Source organism: Cyphomyrmex costatus, unplaced genomic scaffold (assembly GCF_001594065.2).
Source record: "Cyphomyrmex costatus isolate MS0001 unplaced genomic scaffold, Ccosl1.0 scaffold20, whole genome shotgun sequence".
Classification (NCBI taxonomy): domain Eukaryota; kingdom Metazoa; phylum Arthropoda; class Insecta; order Hymenoptera; family Formicidae; genus Cyphomyrmex; species Cyphomyrmex costatus.
In genome coordinates this window covers 285,332-301,416 of record NW_017276039.1, presented here as the reverse complement: position 1 = coordinate 301,416, position 16,085 = coordinate 285,332, and the positions used below count along the sequence as shown (strand labels likewise).

At 33.7% G+C, this 16,085-nt stretch overlaps 5 protein-coding genes across 8 annotated transcripts in view; 3 read left to right on the top strand and 2 right to left on the bottom strand.

Moving 5' to 3' along the window:
• Nucleotides 1-377: 377 nt before the first annotated feature.
• Bub3 (mitotic checkpoint protein Bub3) lies at nucleotides 378-2,412 on the bottom strand. The gene is made up of 5 exons (XM_018539035.1): nucleotides 2,213-2,412; nucleotides 1,860-2,055; nucleotides 1,436-1,505; nucleotides 1,050-1,360; nucleotides 378-946 (listed from the first exon to the last, which is right to left on the bottom strand). Exons 2-5 carry the CDS (start codon nucleotides 2,052-2,054, stop codon nucleotides 542-544), a joined length of 981 nt encoding a protein of 326 aa, XP_018394537.1. The 5' UTR covers nucleotide 2,055; nucleotides 2,213-2,412; the 3' UTR covers nucleotides 378-541.
• A 708-nt stretch (nucleotides 2,413-3,120) lies between these two features.
• LOC108773273 (eukaryotic initiation factor 4A-III) lies at nucleotides 3,121-5,316 on the top strand. Its single transcript, XM_018539033.1, has 5 exons — nucleotides 3,121-3,262; nucleotides 3,857-4,192; nucleotides 4,309-4,531; nucleotides 4,617-4,871; nucleotides 4,954-5,316. Exons 1-5 carry the CDS (start codon nucleotides 3,121-3,123, stop codon nucleotides 5,204-5,206), a joined length of 1,209 nt encoding a protein of 402 aa, XP_018394535.1. The 3' UTR covers nucleotides 5,207-5,316.
• Nucleotides 5,317-5,945: 629 nt separating this feature from the next.
• On the top strand, nucleotides 5,946-8,042 carry Bili (FERM domain-containing protein 8 Bili). Of its 2 annotated transcripts, XM_018538991.1 has the most exons (7): nucleotides 5,946-6,076; nucleotides 6,179-6,314; nucleotides 6,400-6,843; nucleotides 6,921-7,378; nucleotides 7,500-7,658; nucleotides 7,737-7,902; nucleotides 7,968-8,042. In XM_018538991.1, exons 2-7 carry the CDS (start codon nucleotides 6,224-6,226, stop codon nucleotides 8,006-8,008), a joined length of 1,359 nt encoding a protein of 452 aa, XP_018394493.1. In that variant the 5' UTR covers nucleotides 5,946-6,076; nucleotides 6,179-6,223; the 3' UTR covers nucleotides 8,009-8,042. The 2 variants fall into 2 exon arrangements, with proteins under 2 accessions (XP_018394493.1, XP_018394494.1); XM_018538992.1 differs by lacking the exon at nucleotides 5,946-6,076 and having other exon boundaries at nucleotides 6,261-6,318.
• A 106-nt stretch (nucleotides 8,043-8,148) lies between these two features.
• Nucleotides 8,149-11,868, bottom strand: LOC108773243 (dynein regulatory complex subunit 7). Of its 3 annotated transcripts, none has more exons than XM_018538988.1 (8): nucleotides 11,561-11,868; nucleotides 9,849-10,106; nucleotides 9,610-9,766; nucleotides 9,318-9,381; nucleotides 9,040-9,252; nucleotides 8,744-8,962; nucleotides 8,444-8,677; nucleotides 8,149-8,331 (listed from the first exon to the last, which is right to left on the bottom strand). In XM_018538988.1, exons 1-8 carry the CDS (start codon nucleotides 11,580-11,582, stop codon nucleotides 8,149-8,151), a joined length of 1,350 nt encoding a protein of 449 aa, XP_018394490.1. In that variant the 5' UTR covers nucleotides 11,583-11,868. The 3 variants fall into 3 exon arrangements, with proteins under 3 accessions (XP_018394490.1, XP_018394489.1, XP_018394491.1); XM_018538987.1 differs by lacking the exon at nucleotides 11,561-11,868 and adding an exon at nucleotides 10,860-11,077; XM_018538989.1 differs by lacking the exon at nucleotides 11,561-11,868 and adding an exon at nucleotides 10,860-11,077 and having other exon boundaries at nucleotides 9,897-10,106.
• Nucleotides 11,869-15,608: 3,740 nt separating this feature from the next.
• LOC108773229 (THAP domain-containing protein 5-like) overlaps nucleotides 15,609-16,085 on the top strand; it is a 2,851-nt gene continuing 2,374 nt past the window's right edge. The window contains exon 1 of the mRNA XM_018538973.1: nucleotides 15,609-15,755. Within this exon, the coding sequence (XP_018394475.1) occupies nucleotides 15,609-15,755 (147 nt within the window). The remainder of the gene's footprint in view (nucleotides 15,756-16,085) is intronic.

Here is a 16,085-nt window from a genome sequence, read left to right as displayed (position 1 = left end):
CTTGTATAATTATATATTTATTTCTATAATCTTATTAAATCGTATTAAAAGTAAAAAAAAGCTTTCGCTTTTTACGAGATCACACATAGTACAACCTACATTATAAATTTAAATATTTGATATGTAATCCATGCATAAATTATTTTTAAATAAATGCAGTATAATTGTATGATAAATATATAATTAAGTCACTTATTTAATATAATAACGTAGAAAAGGGAATCGCCATCAAAACATAAGTATGGTGAATACTGGAAAAAAAATCGTAATATATGAAAATATGTAATAAAGAACCGATACAGGTACAAGTCAGATTTATTTCCTGAAAATTGGAAAAGAATATTTTTATAAAACGTACAATTTATTGAACTCTCACACATCATGAGTTATTTCCATGAAATGCACATAAATTAGCAGAGTCAGAATATTTACAATTATTCACAGAATGTGTTTTGTTTTTCTGTTTAATGCATGGAAATCCGCGAGTTTTGCTAATCACATTCTTCTGTCACTGTAATGGCATCTTGTACAAATTTTCTGTTTACTTTGGCTTGGTCTCCTGATCATTGACGTATCTTATATAAATTTCTCGCTCATCACTGCCACCAGGCGGGATCTCAGCTTCGTTTAAATATGAAACGCCTATCGCAAGAACAGAACCATCATGGCTAAAACTAAGCGCGGCTACGCCAGCATTGTATCGGTGGAACTGGCACAGCCGTTTCTTATTAAAACCATCCCAAATATTCACGTAACCATCCGAGCCACCGGTGGCAAACGTGTTGTATGCAGAATGGAAGCTAATAGCATTCACTGGATAAATGTGTTCAACATTATTTTCCTTTATTCTATGACACTTAAATGCGTATTTCTTTTTTTGAGCTTCCGGCATTGTATCAAGATATTCGACGGCGACTCGACCTTCTATGCTGCTTAATACATATCCCTACATATAAAAAATCAAAAGAAATGTAAACGTATATTCAATACAAGCAACAGTAAATGAAGTAAGCAATAAATCGCAAACTTTATATAAATAATGAACGTACCTGTTCGTTAGGAAAACCTTTGATACATCGCGTTTGATATTTTAAACTACTTTCTCGTCTCTGAAACATGCCTGCCATGTTTCTTAAATCCCAAATGCAAACTTTTCGTTTTGCCGTACCCACTACGAATTTGTCGCCACATACAGACAAGGCAAGGACAACTTCGGGCTGCAAATAACTACCAACGCAGGTAGGTGTTCGTGGATCCCACAGTTTTACCGCTGCGTCCCAACCACCAGTTAATATTGCATTTACAGCTGCACAATACTCTATTTTTCTAATTGGCTTATCATGTGTGCCCATTATTGATTCTACAAATATTTTCAATGTATATTTTCAATACAAATATAAAGTAAAATAATAAAATTAAAAAAAGATAACAGTACCAGTATTGCTATTTATGTCATACATTTTCAGAGTATTTCCTAAACCACCGCTATATGCATGAACAGCATCCTGCAAATAGTTTTGTAATAAACAAGAAAATTATCAGAATGAAAAAAACATGATTAAAAGTTTTTGGAAATATTAGACAATGCAATAAAAGAGCAATCATCTGAAGACTCATTCTATATGATTAAAGAGAAAAATTTTCAATGTGTGTTAACTCTGTAATGTAACAAATAAGCCCCTTAGTTGCCAAGTGGCATAAAGCTTATGCTTATAAGGTAGACTTATGTTACTTGTCAACTAAAGGGCTCAAATATAAATAAAACTAATATAATTTATACATATAAAGCACGATTTAAAGATTGTCTCCAGATAATTATACAATTGATCTAAACAAAAGAAACTAGTAACTTTAGTTACCTGAAACGCAACATCCAATACAGGTAAATCGTGATTATACTTCAATCTCGTCGTATTGGCATGTATGTCGTAGAGTCTCACTGTACTGTCCCATGATGATACCAATAGAAACTGTGTGGAGTTTGGTCCAAATTCGACTGCAGAAATTGCATCGGTCGGCGGTGACTTTATTTTAAATTCGGTTCTAGACTCCATTCTGCCAACAATACAGCAGTATTTACAAATAAATAAATGTAACACTCGTTGGGCGAGTTTTGACTAAAGCTTAGATATCTGTAGTTGCAACGAAAAGAGAATTATTTTGTTTTTTACTTTTTTTTACGAAAATAGTAGACAAACGCGAATATAAATACCTTGTTAAGATGAGTCTTCATGAACACAATATAACCTACAATCCCAATGGGCATGCAAATCCGGTTAAAATTTCTAACGTACTTATTTGGTACAAAAAAGCTTGAAGGATACAATTAAAAAGGAAACTTCAAGTTGTATATTACACGTTAACGATTATTGAGTAACGTAAATTTTTAAGTAATAAAATGAGAAAGTTTTTGAAGCACCACGGTTACACGTATTGCATTCCACTCCTCTTCTACCATATTCAAATATATTTATCTTTCGTCGATAATGTCAAATGTAATAAATATAACAAAATAACTACACAGAAAACAATTGTAATTTAAAAAATTTGATTTCCAGATAATTTTATATAATTATTTTTATACTACGTCACAAATCGACATATATTTATTGTTTATTATTATTATTTTAACAAATTAAATAATAAAATAATAATTTATTGGCTCGTAGCCCTGTTTCTCTTTATTAAAATAATAAATCATAAAATAATAAATTAATAATAATATAAAATAATGTCTATCATTTTTGGTCTTTTCTGTATTTTTTAATTCATATATGTGAAGTTTAATACAGAGAGAATATAAAGAGTTATTGTATATATATAATAATTAAATTTACATATAAGAGCGAAACAAAATTGACTACCATGGATAAATTACCCATCGGAAATATCTGTAGTTATCGTGCTACATAATTCATGGGGCATATTTTATACACATAGAGGCGCTAGTAATCGTGTTCTTCCTAAAACGCGGTGCAATTACGTCGTTGTCGTTACGTGCAGGTACGTGGGACTGGAGTTTATTCCTTTTCGGAGAGACTTTCAGTTTTCACATTGTGAAAAGAAAGTCCGCATTAAAAGTGATAGGACACGTACACGTACGTCGAACGTTTTGTCGAAATGGCGGATAAATCACGCCGTGTAGCGCAAACGGAAGATCTATCGAATGTCGAGTTTGAAACCAGCGAAGATGTCGAGGTTATCCCTACCTTCGACAACATGGGTCTCCGCGACGAATTGTTACGCGGAATCTATGCGTACGGTAAGTCGTTCACCGTTTTATCTCAGTTTTTGCAAGCACGACTTATTTTGTTTAGATTGAATTGTTAGAGCACATTTGGAAGTATCAGAGTTGTCCCACGCATCACTTTATCCTTGTTTAACATTCAGTAAACAACATTCACAAGTTTTTATTCCTACACTGAATTGCACTAAAACTTTCTGTTTTTTTAATATTAACTATATCTCATTTTAAGTTTCAAAAGTGTTTATTAGTTTAGACATGGAAAACATCTACAGGCACATAAAATGATATAGGGGCACACAGGTGATGTTTTCAAATTTAGAATAGTTCAGATTTTCATGTAATTATAAATAAAGCAGATTATATTTTGCATATATAATCGACCCAATACATGTACCTATTCCATGGAAGTGTTGATTATACCTTTGTCATAATTTCTATTTACTTATTCTTATGTTTATATAGTTAAATTGGTGTTTGTTATATTTTTCCTTATTTCTATTCTTTATAGCTTGGCTATCACATTGTTAAAGAACTTATAACAATGAAATTTATAACAGTTATTACTTGAACATTTTTAAACATTTTGTTTCTATTTCTATCTTCTATTAGGTTTTGAAAAACCATCAGCCATTCAGCAACGATCTATTAAACCTATTATGAAGGGCAGAGATGTTATTGCTCAAGCACAATCTGGTACAGGAAAAACTGCTACCTTCTCAATTGCGATATTACAGTCGCTGGATACACAAGTACGAGAAACTCAAGTTCTGGTTTTGTCTCCAACTCGAGAACTTGCCACTCAAATCCAGAAAGTTATTCTTGCATTGGGAGATTTTATGAATGTACAATGTCATGCTTGCATTGGTGGTACAAATCTTGGAGAAGACATCAGAAAACTCGATTATGGCCAGCATGTTGTATCTGGTACACCTGGTAGAGTATTTGGTAGGTACTTTATTATATATATACTTATTATATATATATAATTTTATTGTATACATATTTTATATTCAATGTAAAAAGGAATATTTAACATTTGTATAAAATTTTGAAACTTTTAGATATGATTAAGAGGCGGGTACTCAGAACCAGAGCTATCAAAATGCTGGTACTGGACGAATCAGATGAAATGTTGAACAAAGGTTTTAAGGAACAAATATATGATGTGTATCGGTATTTACCGCCAGCAACGCAAGTTGTATTAGTTTCGGCCACTTTACCACATGAAATTCTCGAAATGACTAGTAAATTTATGACAGATCCTATTCGTATCCTTGTCAAACGGTAAATAATTTATCTTTAATTTTTAATTTCACACTTGTATATATGTTATATATTGTGTATATATTCTAATTATTTCTAATTCCAGTGATGAATTGACACTGGAAGGAATCAAACAATTCTTCGTCGCTGTGGAACGAGAAGAGTGGAAATTTGACACACTCTGCGATTTATACGACACATTAACTATAACACAAGCGGTTATCTTTTGTAACACTAAACGTAAAGTAGACTGGTTGACGGAAAAAATGAGAGAGGCCAATTTTACAGTATGTTCTATGCATGGAGATATGCCACAGAAAGAACGAGATAACATAATGAAAGAGTTTCGATCTGGTCAGAGGTAGGTACTAAATTCCAAAGATAAAATTTTAAAATTGTTTTTTTTTACAAGAAATTATACCAACACGTTCCTTTTTTTACAGTCGCGTGTTAATTACAACTGATGTATGGGCGAGAGGAATCGATGTTCAGCAGGTGTCGCTCGTAATTAACTACGATTTGCCTAATAATCGTGAATTGTATATTCATAGAATAGGTCGATCAGGACGTTTCGGACGCAAAGGTGTGTCCATAAACTTTGTAAAAACGGATGACATCAGAATCCTTCGAGATATCGAACAATATTATTCTACACAAATAGATGAAATGCCGATGAATGTGGCTGATCTAATATAAAATTTGAAATTTATGCGAAAATCGAACATTTCATATGTACAAAAATTCTTTAACTTTGATTACATAATACACATAAAATCATATGACTTTATCAATAACAGCACATATGTACCAACAGTTTCCAAAGTCAGTTTTCTTGAAAACCCTTCAATGTTTAGCATCTTTGAGTTATTTTTAATATACTTGTACCTTTTAGTATAACTTGTACTATGCTTATAGTAATAGTAAACGGAGGAAGGTATTTCATTATTTTTACATTATATAAGTATTTAAAAATATTTGAATGTAATATGTGAGAAAACTAAACTAACTGTATTTTCCGCATTTGCTAGGACGCATTATTAATGACAGATTCTTTTATGAGAATGTGGAATAAATCTTTTTTTGTCGTATATGAATAGATATTACTTATGTATAAAATGATGTGTGAAGTAAGCGTAGATTTTGTCAATAAAGTATTTTATGACATTAATTAATTTTTTTTTTTCCCCCTATATAAATGTTAATTACGATATAGAAATTAGCGACATCGAAATGATGCATAACGTACATTCTATATAGCTATATACAAATAATCAATAACTGCTGTAGTTGCCCTACAGTTCAGATGGCGGTACGGCATAGCACAGTAACACGCGTTGAACCCGAAATGAAGCCAAAATAGAACAATCTCACGTTGACAATGCGTAATTATAAATACAAGTGAATATTTATCGCATTAAAAATGTGGACGAAATATTTAAGATGCAATAATCAATTAGTAATAAGAATAGTTATTTATTTTCGTGATAATAACATTGGAAGTGTGTTATGAATATGCAGCTTTAAATAATATACATATATATTGATTACAATATTTTAAATCAGAAGGTAAATGATATTAACAAAATTGAGAGTGAATAAACTAACAGTATAAGTCAATGTGTATGTGTAATTTCACACAGTTAATTTTTTTTATTCCTATATTAATAGGTTCTATAGATAATCAATATAAAAATTAATGAAAAATTGAAGGAAATGGAGCAACAAAATGATTGCTCTATCCAGAGAGGACAACCATTGCGTCGCTATCCAAATGACTACAAAGCAGAAGGACATACGTCTACCTGTATGTATGTCTATAAATTATTCTGAATCTATATAAACTGATATTTTTCAATACTTATTATTTTTGTTCCTTTCGTTATTTGCAGTAAATAAAACAACGACGAATCAGCCACAGTATTCGAATACAGGAAGACCTACAGTACGCATAGCTGTGTATCTAATGACAGGAGTATTTCTAACAATGGAAGTTGAACAAAATGCGACTGCACAACAGATTTTTACGATAGTGCAATCAGAAGCGGAGCTGGGTCTATCGAGATTCTCTTTGTCAACCACTATACCAGTTTTTGCACTATGGATGTGTTCTTCGCAGCTGGAAGTTCAATTACGTTTAACACATAAACCCGTGGAATTGGCTGCGAAATGGAATTATCTTGTAAACAAGTACAGTTCTCATACAGAAGACGATGAGGAACCTTTGTTATATTTTCGTAGAAATATATTTCTCTCAAAGTCGGAGGAAGAACAAATCAAGGATATCAAAGTCCTTGAATTGCTTTATGCAGAAGCTACGTACAACGTTCTGCAAGGTAGGGGACGAAAGAATAAGATCGTTTCTATAAAAATAATATAATTTCTCTTATAATATAATTTGTCTTCTGCCCAGGACGATACGCGTGCGATGGTCCTGCACGTTACGCTAGTTTAGGAGCATTACAAGCCCGAATTGAACTCGGACCTTATAATGCACAAACTCACACCTTGGCATTTTTCCATAGACATCGCGGCCGATTTTTACCGCATCATTACGCTTCTCCTAGTCTTCTATTAGGATTGGGACTCGGATTAGGACTGGTGGGTGGCAAGGGAGCACCTGAGGCGCATCTTTTAGAGCAATATAAACGAATACCTAATCATAATGGTAGCGCCAACGCAAATCCCAAGAAATTGATTAGAAAGTATCTCGAATTCTGTTGGAATTTACCGTGCTACGGCGCAGCCTTCTTTCAAGGGCAAATTGAGCGACCCGTCAGAGGCTTAGCATCGTGGATTACTAATCGCGATATGCAGATTCTCATCGCGATTAATACGTCAGGAGTGTTCATAGTCGACGACTTGCAGTGCGTAAGTACAGTACTCATTGAGCCACAATTCTCATTTAAATGTGATTATTTTAAATGAAACTTTATATATAAAATATATTTGTAAAGTATATAGCATAGTAACTTGAAATATATTTATGTAGAGCTTGCTATTAGGGCTAAAATATTCAGAATTAAGCTGGGAAATGGCGAAACCTTCGGATGAGAATAATCCGGATTGTCTACCTTGCTTGTTTCTGCAATTTCCGGTACGAGAGAACGGAGCGCGCGTCTACAAAATTCTACAAGTATTCTCAAGACAGGTAAGTCATTTTGAAAATAATATACAGAATTGTATTTTATGAGAATGGAATATCGTACAATGGAGATCGCTATTTCAGGCGCCAATGATGGATACTTTGATATCTGGATTTGCGGAGGACTATCGCCGTCAATTTATTAACAGCGACAGCAACAATGATCAGTTGGAACACTCGCTAGTTTTCCCCAGTGGAAGCTTCACAAATAAACTTAGCAAATTTACGCTGGCCACTTTTGATGATGAAGGTAACGAAACAACACTACAAGATCCTTATATATCAATTTATATACTTTTTGAAATTTTTTTTCAGGTCGATGTATCGGTCAAATGGGTTCGTGGTCCTTTCGATAAGTACATTGTGATTGTACATTTTGTGATGCCAATATACTCTCTAATGATATAAAACGAGTACGATTTTTGTAATATATAAGGAATTCTTATACACGCGAACTAATACACTTATATGTATACACATTTTTTAATATGACGTTTCAATGTTTCTGAAGTACTTGAAGATGCGGATTTTGCCGTAAACGATCTACCAGTATCCTGTATCTCTGTGGCACTACATCTCTATGCCAATTGAGATACGTTTCCAGCACGTGTATATTGAAGCTTATTTCGTTTATCTTGGCTAACATCTGTTCCTCCTCCGTTTTCGATAAATCCACAGTCTGCATGTAAATATTGTTTATAATAATTATATGAAAATACATCAATCATGTTACACATAGAAAAAGAGTGCTTGGGTGTGAACGAATGGGCGGAACAAAGCTTCTGACAAACCTGCATTAGAAGGCCTTGCATCTTTTCTAGTTCCGTGGCTTGCTTTTCAATCATATGTAAAATACGATTTGCTTTGTCAATGGACGCCTGCTTAAAATCGCTCAAACAATCGTCGCGCAGCAGATATGCTTCCGTTTTACTGATGTGCGCCGGGTTGCCTATTCTCGCTAGGTACGGTCCCAAATCGTTCGTCTCTTGCATAACTTCGCGATTACTCGGTTGTCTTATTCCTTTCTAAAAGTAGATTGTGAGACTGATTAATAGAAAAAAATTAGATTCAATTAGATCATTGATAAACACCGTATCTAATTCGATTTTCGTTTCGGTTATTCGATTTCTGTCGAATAATGAAATTGTAAACTGCGGATTTAAATTTTCATCGGCTCTTCTTCGCAGGAACGCCATGATGTCCTCTTCAGCATCTCTGACGTGGAGTATGGAGCGATCTTCGTCCTTCAGATGTTTATCGAGTGCATAAAAGAGATCGAGATTTTTCTCTGGTGGTGCATTCGGATCTGGCTGCAAGAAATAAAGACTTTGGATTATTTTATTTGCTTTTCTTATTTGTTAGTATTTTTGGTATAAGGGTAATTTACGTTATATCCATGAGTCATCGTAGGATCGAAAACTAAACGATCTCCTCTGTCCCCTATCGACGGTTTTATAAATGTACGAGTAGCCTGAGTAATCCGATCTTGTTCGTAATGAAATTTAATGCAGATTTCTTTTCCCATCACTGCGAATTCGCGCTCAGCCATGTCCTTGGAAGCCGGAACATCTTCATTCCTATGATACTTCTCAATGATTTTCTACAAGATGTAAAAAGAATCATCTCATGCACGCTGTACATTTTTCAATTTTTATATGAGATTACCGAGATATGTCGAGAATGAACGTCCACTGTCGTATTGTCTTGATCTACCAAAAATTCAGCATGTCTATTAAAATGATATGAAAATATTATTAATATTTATATTAGATTATTGATATTTTAATTTATTATTATTAACAAAAATAGTGACAATTAATATTACTTAAAAATTTGTTATGCATGCATTAAAAATGTGCAAAGCGCAGAAGATTTGATTTCCTCTTGATATGTTAAAATCTTTTGAGAGGCATGTTGAAAAGAAATATGATAGACGTTTATAGTAACCTCGATTTACCTGTAATACACAAAATCTTCACGGTCCACGTAATGTTGAGTCAAATAAAGCGGACCTATTTCGATTCGCGAGAGACCATCAAACTGCACGTTATCATAAAATTCTATTGTTCTTTCGCTATTTATCGAATCATTGTCGGATGCAAGATAACGATGAGCTAAAAAATATTTTATATCATTAATAAAAAGCGATACACACAGAGCAGGTGTATTGTATAACATTTTTATTCCGAATTGTACTTTTACAATGATCCGGTCGGCCCTTTTCAAAGAAATCTGTGACGATACCAGTAATGAAGTTCTTCCTGGATTCCGTAAGACAGTCAACTCTATTCAAATACTTCTCGTAACTTTCGACAGGAGTAGTATATTCGTAATCTTCGTAAACGGTTACTCTTTGAATTAAATTGTTAGTTTGAGAATATGGCGCATATAATTCTACTTTGGTCTTTCTGTAAAGTATTGTTTTACTGCCTCGTGGATAGCGTCTTTCAAAATCTATAAAAATAATGTATAGATAAATATGTATACTTGTAGCTCAGGTTATCGATATATCATTATAATTAATTTCAACTTTTTGATCATATGTATAATTTCATTTTTTACGAAAAGAATATGGAAAAAAGTATATTAATTATTCAATTAATAACGAATATCTTTTCGAACCGACAACAAAGATAAATTTTGTATAGTATAATATTATTATCTATTAATAGTATATTATTAATTATTCAATTAATAACGAATATCTCTTCGAGCCGACACAAAGATAAATTTTATATCTTAAATACATAAATTAATTTTTTTTAATAAAATAATAAAAGCTTTATTAAGAACTAAGATTAAGTAAATTATGTATAGCAGTTAGAAATTTTATTAAGTATATCATAGACATATTTAATCAAAAACTTATCTATTCGAATTAGATATATCTATATATGATAGCAGAATTCAAATTGAAATTTTAAATAACGGGGTATCTCCGATTCTTTAAATGAAATCGTTATTTCAAACGATAAATCCAAAAATCGAACGTGTGATAGTATTTATTCTGATTCTCTGAAATAAAAACATAATTAAGAGAGAGAATGGAATATTCGATTCGCTCGGGATGCCATTTTATTTTATTTTATTTTTTTTTATTGAAAATAAAAGAGGGGGATACAGCCACTAGGGGGAGCCTATCGGGCCGGTAAAACATAAAGGCGAAAGCACAAAAACAAATCCCTAGATAACTTAAGGCGCAATTACATGAGCGAGGAGAGTGTAAGGCTCCCCTGTGTTTGAAAGTAAAACGGTGCATGCCATTTTAGGAACGATATCGCAACTAGCGCCATCAGTCGGCGGCCTAACGCAACCAGTAGTCACATATAAGCATGACTTATGTCCTTGTGGTAAACGGCCCTAAAATGGCATCCTTCGACTCTCAGGTGATTCTGAGTTGTATTTAAAACGTCTGGGTACTTCTGTTCCCAGAATCGTTTTATTCTTACTCATCCAATGTCAAATAAGGATGATACATACGGGGCACTCGAGTATCGTTTCCGAATGCAACTCATGACGAAAATTTCATTTTTATTTCTGCATTATCAGACTTGATTCTACCTTCCTCCAACTCCTGCTTGTCCTTCAATTCCTTCATTAGTTGCGTTTAGCAGAAAAAGCAATTGTTGTGAAATTCTTTAATATGACTTGTGACGTTGCAGTTTCGCTGCATCGTCGCAGCGACCCTCGCCGTCACAAAGCGCGAATAGGCGCGGGACCCGGGCTGGGAATTGCGAGCGAGCGAAATCTCCAGGGGCTGTACTTAGTAATTTCGATATCGTTTTTTCTAATCCCCGCAATTTATTTGTATGAAAACTGAGTGGCGCCTCACTGAAGGAAGAATTCGGGATATCGTCAACGGGGAACCGGTAACATCGGAGGAACGAGTAGACAACGATGACCAGTACCGAGGTAGCGGCCGACAGACATGAGCCCGAGAGAGAGCTTCTTCTTCTTAATTAATGGCTCCTGTCTCCTTTAAAGTGAGCGGAGACAATACGGCCAGATCACGTCTGTGCAGATTACGTCTGTGGTAGAATAGTAATGGATGATGCAATGCCCGCGAAAATGGCGTTGCTCGAACGGCCACCTGACGCCTGCGTCTACGGCGTCGTCACACCGCAATAACGCGCGCCAGGAGTCCTAGTCGTCGAAATGTCGAACAATCGAGACGAGCCCATCCGCGGACACCCATCGTTGAGATTCAATTGCTCAGTCGAAGTCGGCAACACTTTCAAAAATATAAATTGGAAAGCACCCGAACCGAGACGCGTCCGTCTCGGTCGAGCGGTTCTTCGGAACTCATAGGCGCGGGCCCGACAACCGAGACTGCAATGGGCGAAACAGCGAGAAGGCGGGCAGTCGTTGGTAACCATGGTGGATTTCACCATGATGGCAACAGATAGGCTGCCGACGCCAATTAAGGGCCGGTTTATAATAGGCCGTAACCATGGAGATAAGAAATAACAGGAGGAAGGATATACCAGGATAACCAGACGTAAGGGGGGAACAATGAGCGCCATATTGGTGTAGCTTACTGAAGCGCGTCATTTGAAACAGTATGAAACGAAGAATGGAAAATTCATAAAGAATATTTATAAATATGATATATACAAATTTATATATGTGTCTGTGTGTGTGTATTTGTGCATGCGTGCATGAGTGTGCATATATACAGGATAGCTGAGAATAACCGCATAATATTTCACGGGTGGGTAGAACAGACTATACTGAGTCGAAAAGTCCTGTACCATTTTGGGATTGCAGCAATAGTTAACGAGATATTAATTTTTAAAGATTGGCAAATACGCGCGTTCGTCCAGCCTACCACACCATTGAGTGTATGTACATAAACGCACCGGCAGAAATGCTGTCCCTCGGCGTTCGACGCGCGGCGCTACGCGCTCGGTACGAATGTGTAGCGCCGCGCGCCGAACGCCGAGGGACAGCATTTCTGCCGGTGCGTGTACGCCTACAGAACACCGCGATGGGCGCGCGGGCCGCGGGAAGCGGATGTTTGGGGGCTAGCGTAGAGTTACTCATGATATAAAGACAAGGGTATGCTCTTGCGCATCGATAAATCACGTGACTGTCAACTGGCCAATCAGAATTGTCACCAAGTAACGTCATCATTACGCAGTAATTTCGAAATTATTATAATTTCTTTGCAATGTACATTATAAAAAATTACTATTTTACTATTTTTAAAAGTGTCAGCATAAAAAATAATCTTTTATTGAATTTTTTGTAATACATTAATACGCATTACTTTACTGAGATGTGAGATACAAAGTATAATATGTTTAAGTATATGTAAAGTTCATTTTGGACGGAAAAATTGTATGAAAGTAATATTTTATTAATTAAGTATGAAATAAACTTGTATGAAATAAACAAAAATTAATCTTATTATTATATTAAATTAAATTTTAATGATAACACATGTAAATTAATGTATATATTATATTTAATACATAAATTATTTTATTAAATTGATATTGTATTAATTTAAATATATAAAATTTTCCAAATAAATCAATTACATTAAACATTTTAATATAAAAAAAAATACGAAAAAAACATCATTATTTTTCCGGTAAATTAAAATGTATTATTTATCAATATACTTACAACGGTCTTTGCAGTACTTTAATTGAAATGTTTATTTTAAGAATAAAACGTATCATGTAATATATTGGTACTATATATGACATTATCTTGAAATTAATAATTTTTATATTATAAAAAGTCATTTTATTATTGTTGTAAACATTATCTTATAGAAGCGCGCGATTTATAAAACCCACTTTACATAATCAATAATTGAAAAATAGAATTTTAAAACAACATTCAATATTATGAGCGATTGTAAGAAATTATATTTTATTATGTTTGAATTGAACAAATAAGAAATAATTAGGTTCAAAAACATTGTTGTAAAACATTCAAGAAATATATTTAAGGAAGAGAGAATAATAGGTATGTGTAGATTACACATACACGCTACTTACGCTCATACACTATACTGTCTCAGATCATATATGTGCTCGCCAGGAAGTAAGATATAAGGAGACTCCACTCCGTAAAATAAAAATAATAAACTGGAAACTCTTGTCATTGTTAATATTAATTACTGCCTGGTTATTTTTGTCTGCCTCTGCCTCGTCCTCCGACATTGTTTCCTGCATATCGCGAACCACCCCCTCTACCAATTTCGTTAGCTGAGCTAGCTGAGCCTGTCCGTCGTGAATTCCGTTGCTCTGTAATTTCTTTGTCCGAGCGTAACATCTTAATTTAGTGCGAAGAGTGGCACGCTCTCTCGTGCCTGGCGCCCAACGAAAATTAGTACGGCTCGAATATCGTAGCACATAAAATTTAAGGAAGTACCGCACTTTTGCTAATTACATTATTGTGTCCATCTTGTGAGCTATCGCGTAAAAGAGCAGCGGATGAAGTGACGAAGTTGTGCCGTTCCTCAAAAGTACGGTCACAACACATACAGCTTTTAAAAAAGTATAAAATAAAAGAATTTTAAAAATAAATTTAAGACATAACCTTAAAAAAAAAATTAAAATTAAATAAAATTAAAAAACAAAGCTTTTAAAAGTATGAAATTAAATTAAAAATATAATTAATAAAAACTAATATAAGAAACTAAAAAGTGAATATAAAATTATAAACTAAAAAAAAATTAACAAACAAAGGTAATAAAAAAAATAAAAAACTGAAATATTAAAAACTAAAAAAATTAACAACAAAAAACTAAGAAACTGTATAAACTAAAAAAAACTAAAAATTTAAAAAAATAAAGATGTAGATTGTAATAAGGCTCAATAAAGGACCCCGCACTAAACAAATGGAAAATGGGTTTCAGTGGATTTGGCTAAAATTTGAATATGATGTAGTTAATGTGGTCCTGGACAAAAGTATGAATGGGCCCAAAGCTCAATAATGGCCAGTTTCCGAGTTATTCAACTCTAAAGTTAAATAAATCTGTATTTTTGGCCCACTATTTTTAAATTACACAGTCACATAAAATTAAGAAAGTGGCATGTGCCAAAGACTAGACCTATGTTTTCGTAAGTATTTTGACGTGCTGAATCCAAATCAGGGATCAAAATTGACCACCACTATGTCAATTTTTATTAAATCGTGAAAAACCACCCTTGAAAATGTAAAATTCCATTGTAACTGCATTCAGCGTTAGGTATAAGTGTGGGAACCGACTGAAAATGACTGCAACATCCAACTTATATGTATTTTGGCGTGCTGGATCCAAATCCCCGGTCAGAATTGACCATCACCACACCATTTTATTTTAAATTGCTAAAAACCACCACCTTTGACAATGGCTGTACGTGTGATGAGCATTTAGATATAAGTATGGTATAATAATTACTATTACCTCCGGTATTTTGAGGCGATAATACAATCTATTGCATTATAAGCAGGCATACCTACACATTACCATGCCTGTCTACCAAACTCATCTCGTTTCCGTATAGCAATTTCCATTTTGGCAGCATCCTCGGCTCTGTCGATACGAGTCATTAGACGAGGTGCAAACTGAACATTACAAACGTAACACGTTAACCAATTTCGAAAGGCCATTGCCAACATATATTTTTAACTAGTGAAAGATTATTACTTATTGTCACAAACTATTTACATATGTATACTATAAAATACATAAAGAATACAAATATACTATAACTATATACTATAACTATATACTATACTAAATATACTATAACTAACACGGGTAAGTCACGCTAACATGTCACCTCTAAAAAAAAATTACCTGAAAAGTTATTTGTAATTCTTAAAGATCGGCGTAAAAATTTTGGACACGCTCGAGAGACATGTAAAACTTAATATTTATTACAATTTAATGAAAAGATTGTTTTATGTACTCTGCATAATACATAATGTGTATTTCATAAGTTTCAGCAAATTATGGGGTGGTGCATCGCATGCGAGGCAAAGACTTCAAAAGGAATAAAAGTCTGCTACTTCCCTAAAGATGCAAACCGGAAAGAAATATGGGTCCGGAATATTGCAAAGGAGGATTGGATATCAACGAAAAATTCCATTCTATGCGAGGTATGATGAATACATATTATTTAAAGATCAAGTGGTTGAGTTAAAAATAAAAATAAGAAGAAGGAGCATATACCACACGCTGGTTAAAAGTAGCGAAAATTTCGTATATTTAATACTACTAAATTTACATAATTATAATAAACGTTTCGGTCATTAATGTGACCATCTTCAGTATAAAAAAATTTATAATTTAATTCCCTAATATATTTTAAATGAAACTAAGTGCTAGAGCACAACTTTTCGCATGTTTGTCAATTATTCTATACTATAAGATATTAAACAGTTATAATTTGTCAAAATATAAAAGTCAATTCGCAATAAAATGGTGTC

What these genes read in the sequence shown, in the direction of transcription:
- Bub3 (XM_018539035.1), bottom strand. Translation starts at nt 2,054, where the DNA reads ATGGAGTCTAGAACCGAATTTAAAATAAAGTCACCGCCGACCGATGCA. An exon ending in TATTGGATGTTGCGTTTCAG is followed by an intron (nt 1,506 to 1,859) that starts GTAACTAAAGTT and finishes AACTATTTGCAG; the next exon opens with GATGCTGTTCATGCATATAG. An exon ending in TGACATAAATAGCAATACTG is followed by an intron (nt 1,361 to 1,435) that starts GTACTGTTATCT and finishes AAATATTTGTAG; the next exon opens with AATCAATAATGGGCACACAT.
- LOC108773273 (XM_018539033.1), top strand. Translation starts at nt 3,121, where the DNA reads ATGGCGGATAAATCACGCCGTGTAGCGCAAACGGAAGATCTATCGAAT. An exon ending in ACGCGGAATCTATGCGTACG is followed by an intron (nt 3,263 to 3,856) that starts GTAAGTCGTTCA and finishes ATCTTCTATTAG; the next exon opens with GTTTTGAAAAACCATCAGCC. An exon ending in TACACCTGGTAGAGTATTTG is followed by an intron (nt 4,193 to 4,308) that starts GTAGGTACTTTA and finishes TGAAACTTTTAG; the next exon opens with ATATGATTAAGAGGCGGGTA.
- Bili (XM_018538991.1), top strand. Translation starts at nt 6,224, where the DNA reads ATGGAGCAACAAAATGATTGCTCTATCCAGAGAGGACAACCATTGCGT. An exon ending in TACGTACAACGTTCTGCAAG is followed by an intron (nt 6,844 to 6,920) that starts GTAGGGGACGAA and finishes TCTTCTGCCCAG; the next exon opens with GACGATACGCGTGCGATGGT. An exon ending in TACAAGTATTCTCAAGACAG is followed by an intron (nt 7,659 to 7,736) that starts GTAAGTCATTTT and finishes TCGCTATTTCAG; the next exon opens with GCGCCAATGATGGATACTTT.
- LOC108773243 (XM_018538987.1), bottom strand. Translation starts at nt 10,911, where the DNA reads ATGCACCGTTTTACTTTCAAACACAGGGGAGCCTTACACTCTCCTCGC. An exon ending in CTTACACTCTCCTCGCTCAT is followed by an intron (nt 10,107 to 10,859) that starts GTAATTGCGCCT and finishes TTATTTTTATAG; the next exon opens with ATTTTGAAAGACGCTATCCA. An exon ending in CGATGACTCATGGATATAAC is followed by an intron (nt 8,963 to 9,039) that starts GTAAATTACCCT and finishes TATTTCTTGCAG; the next exon opens with CCAGATCCGAATGCACCACC.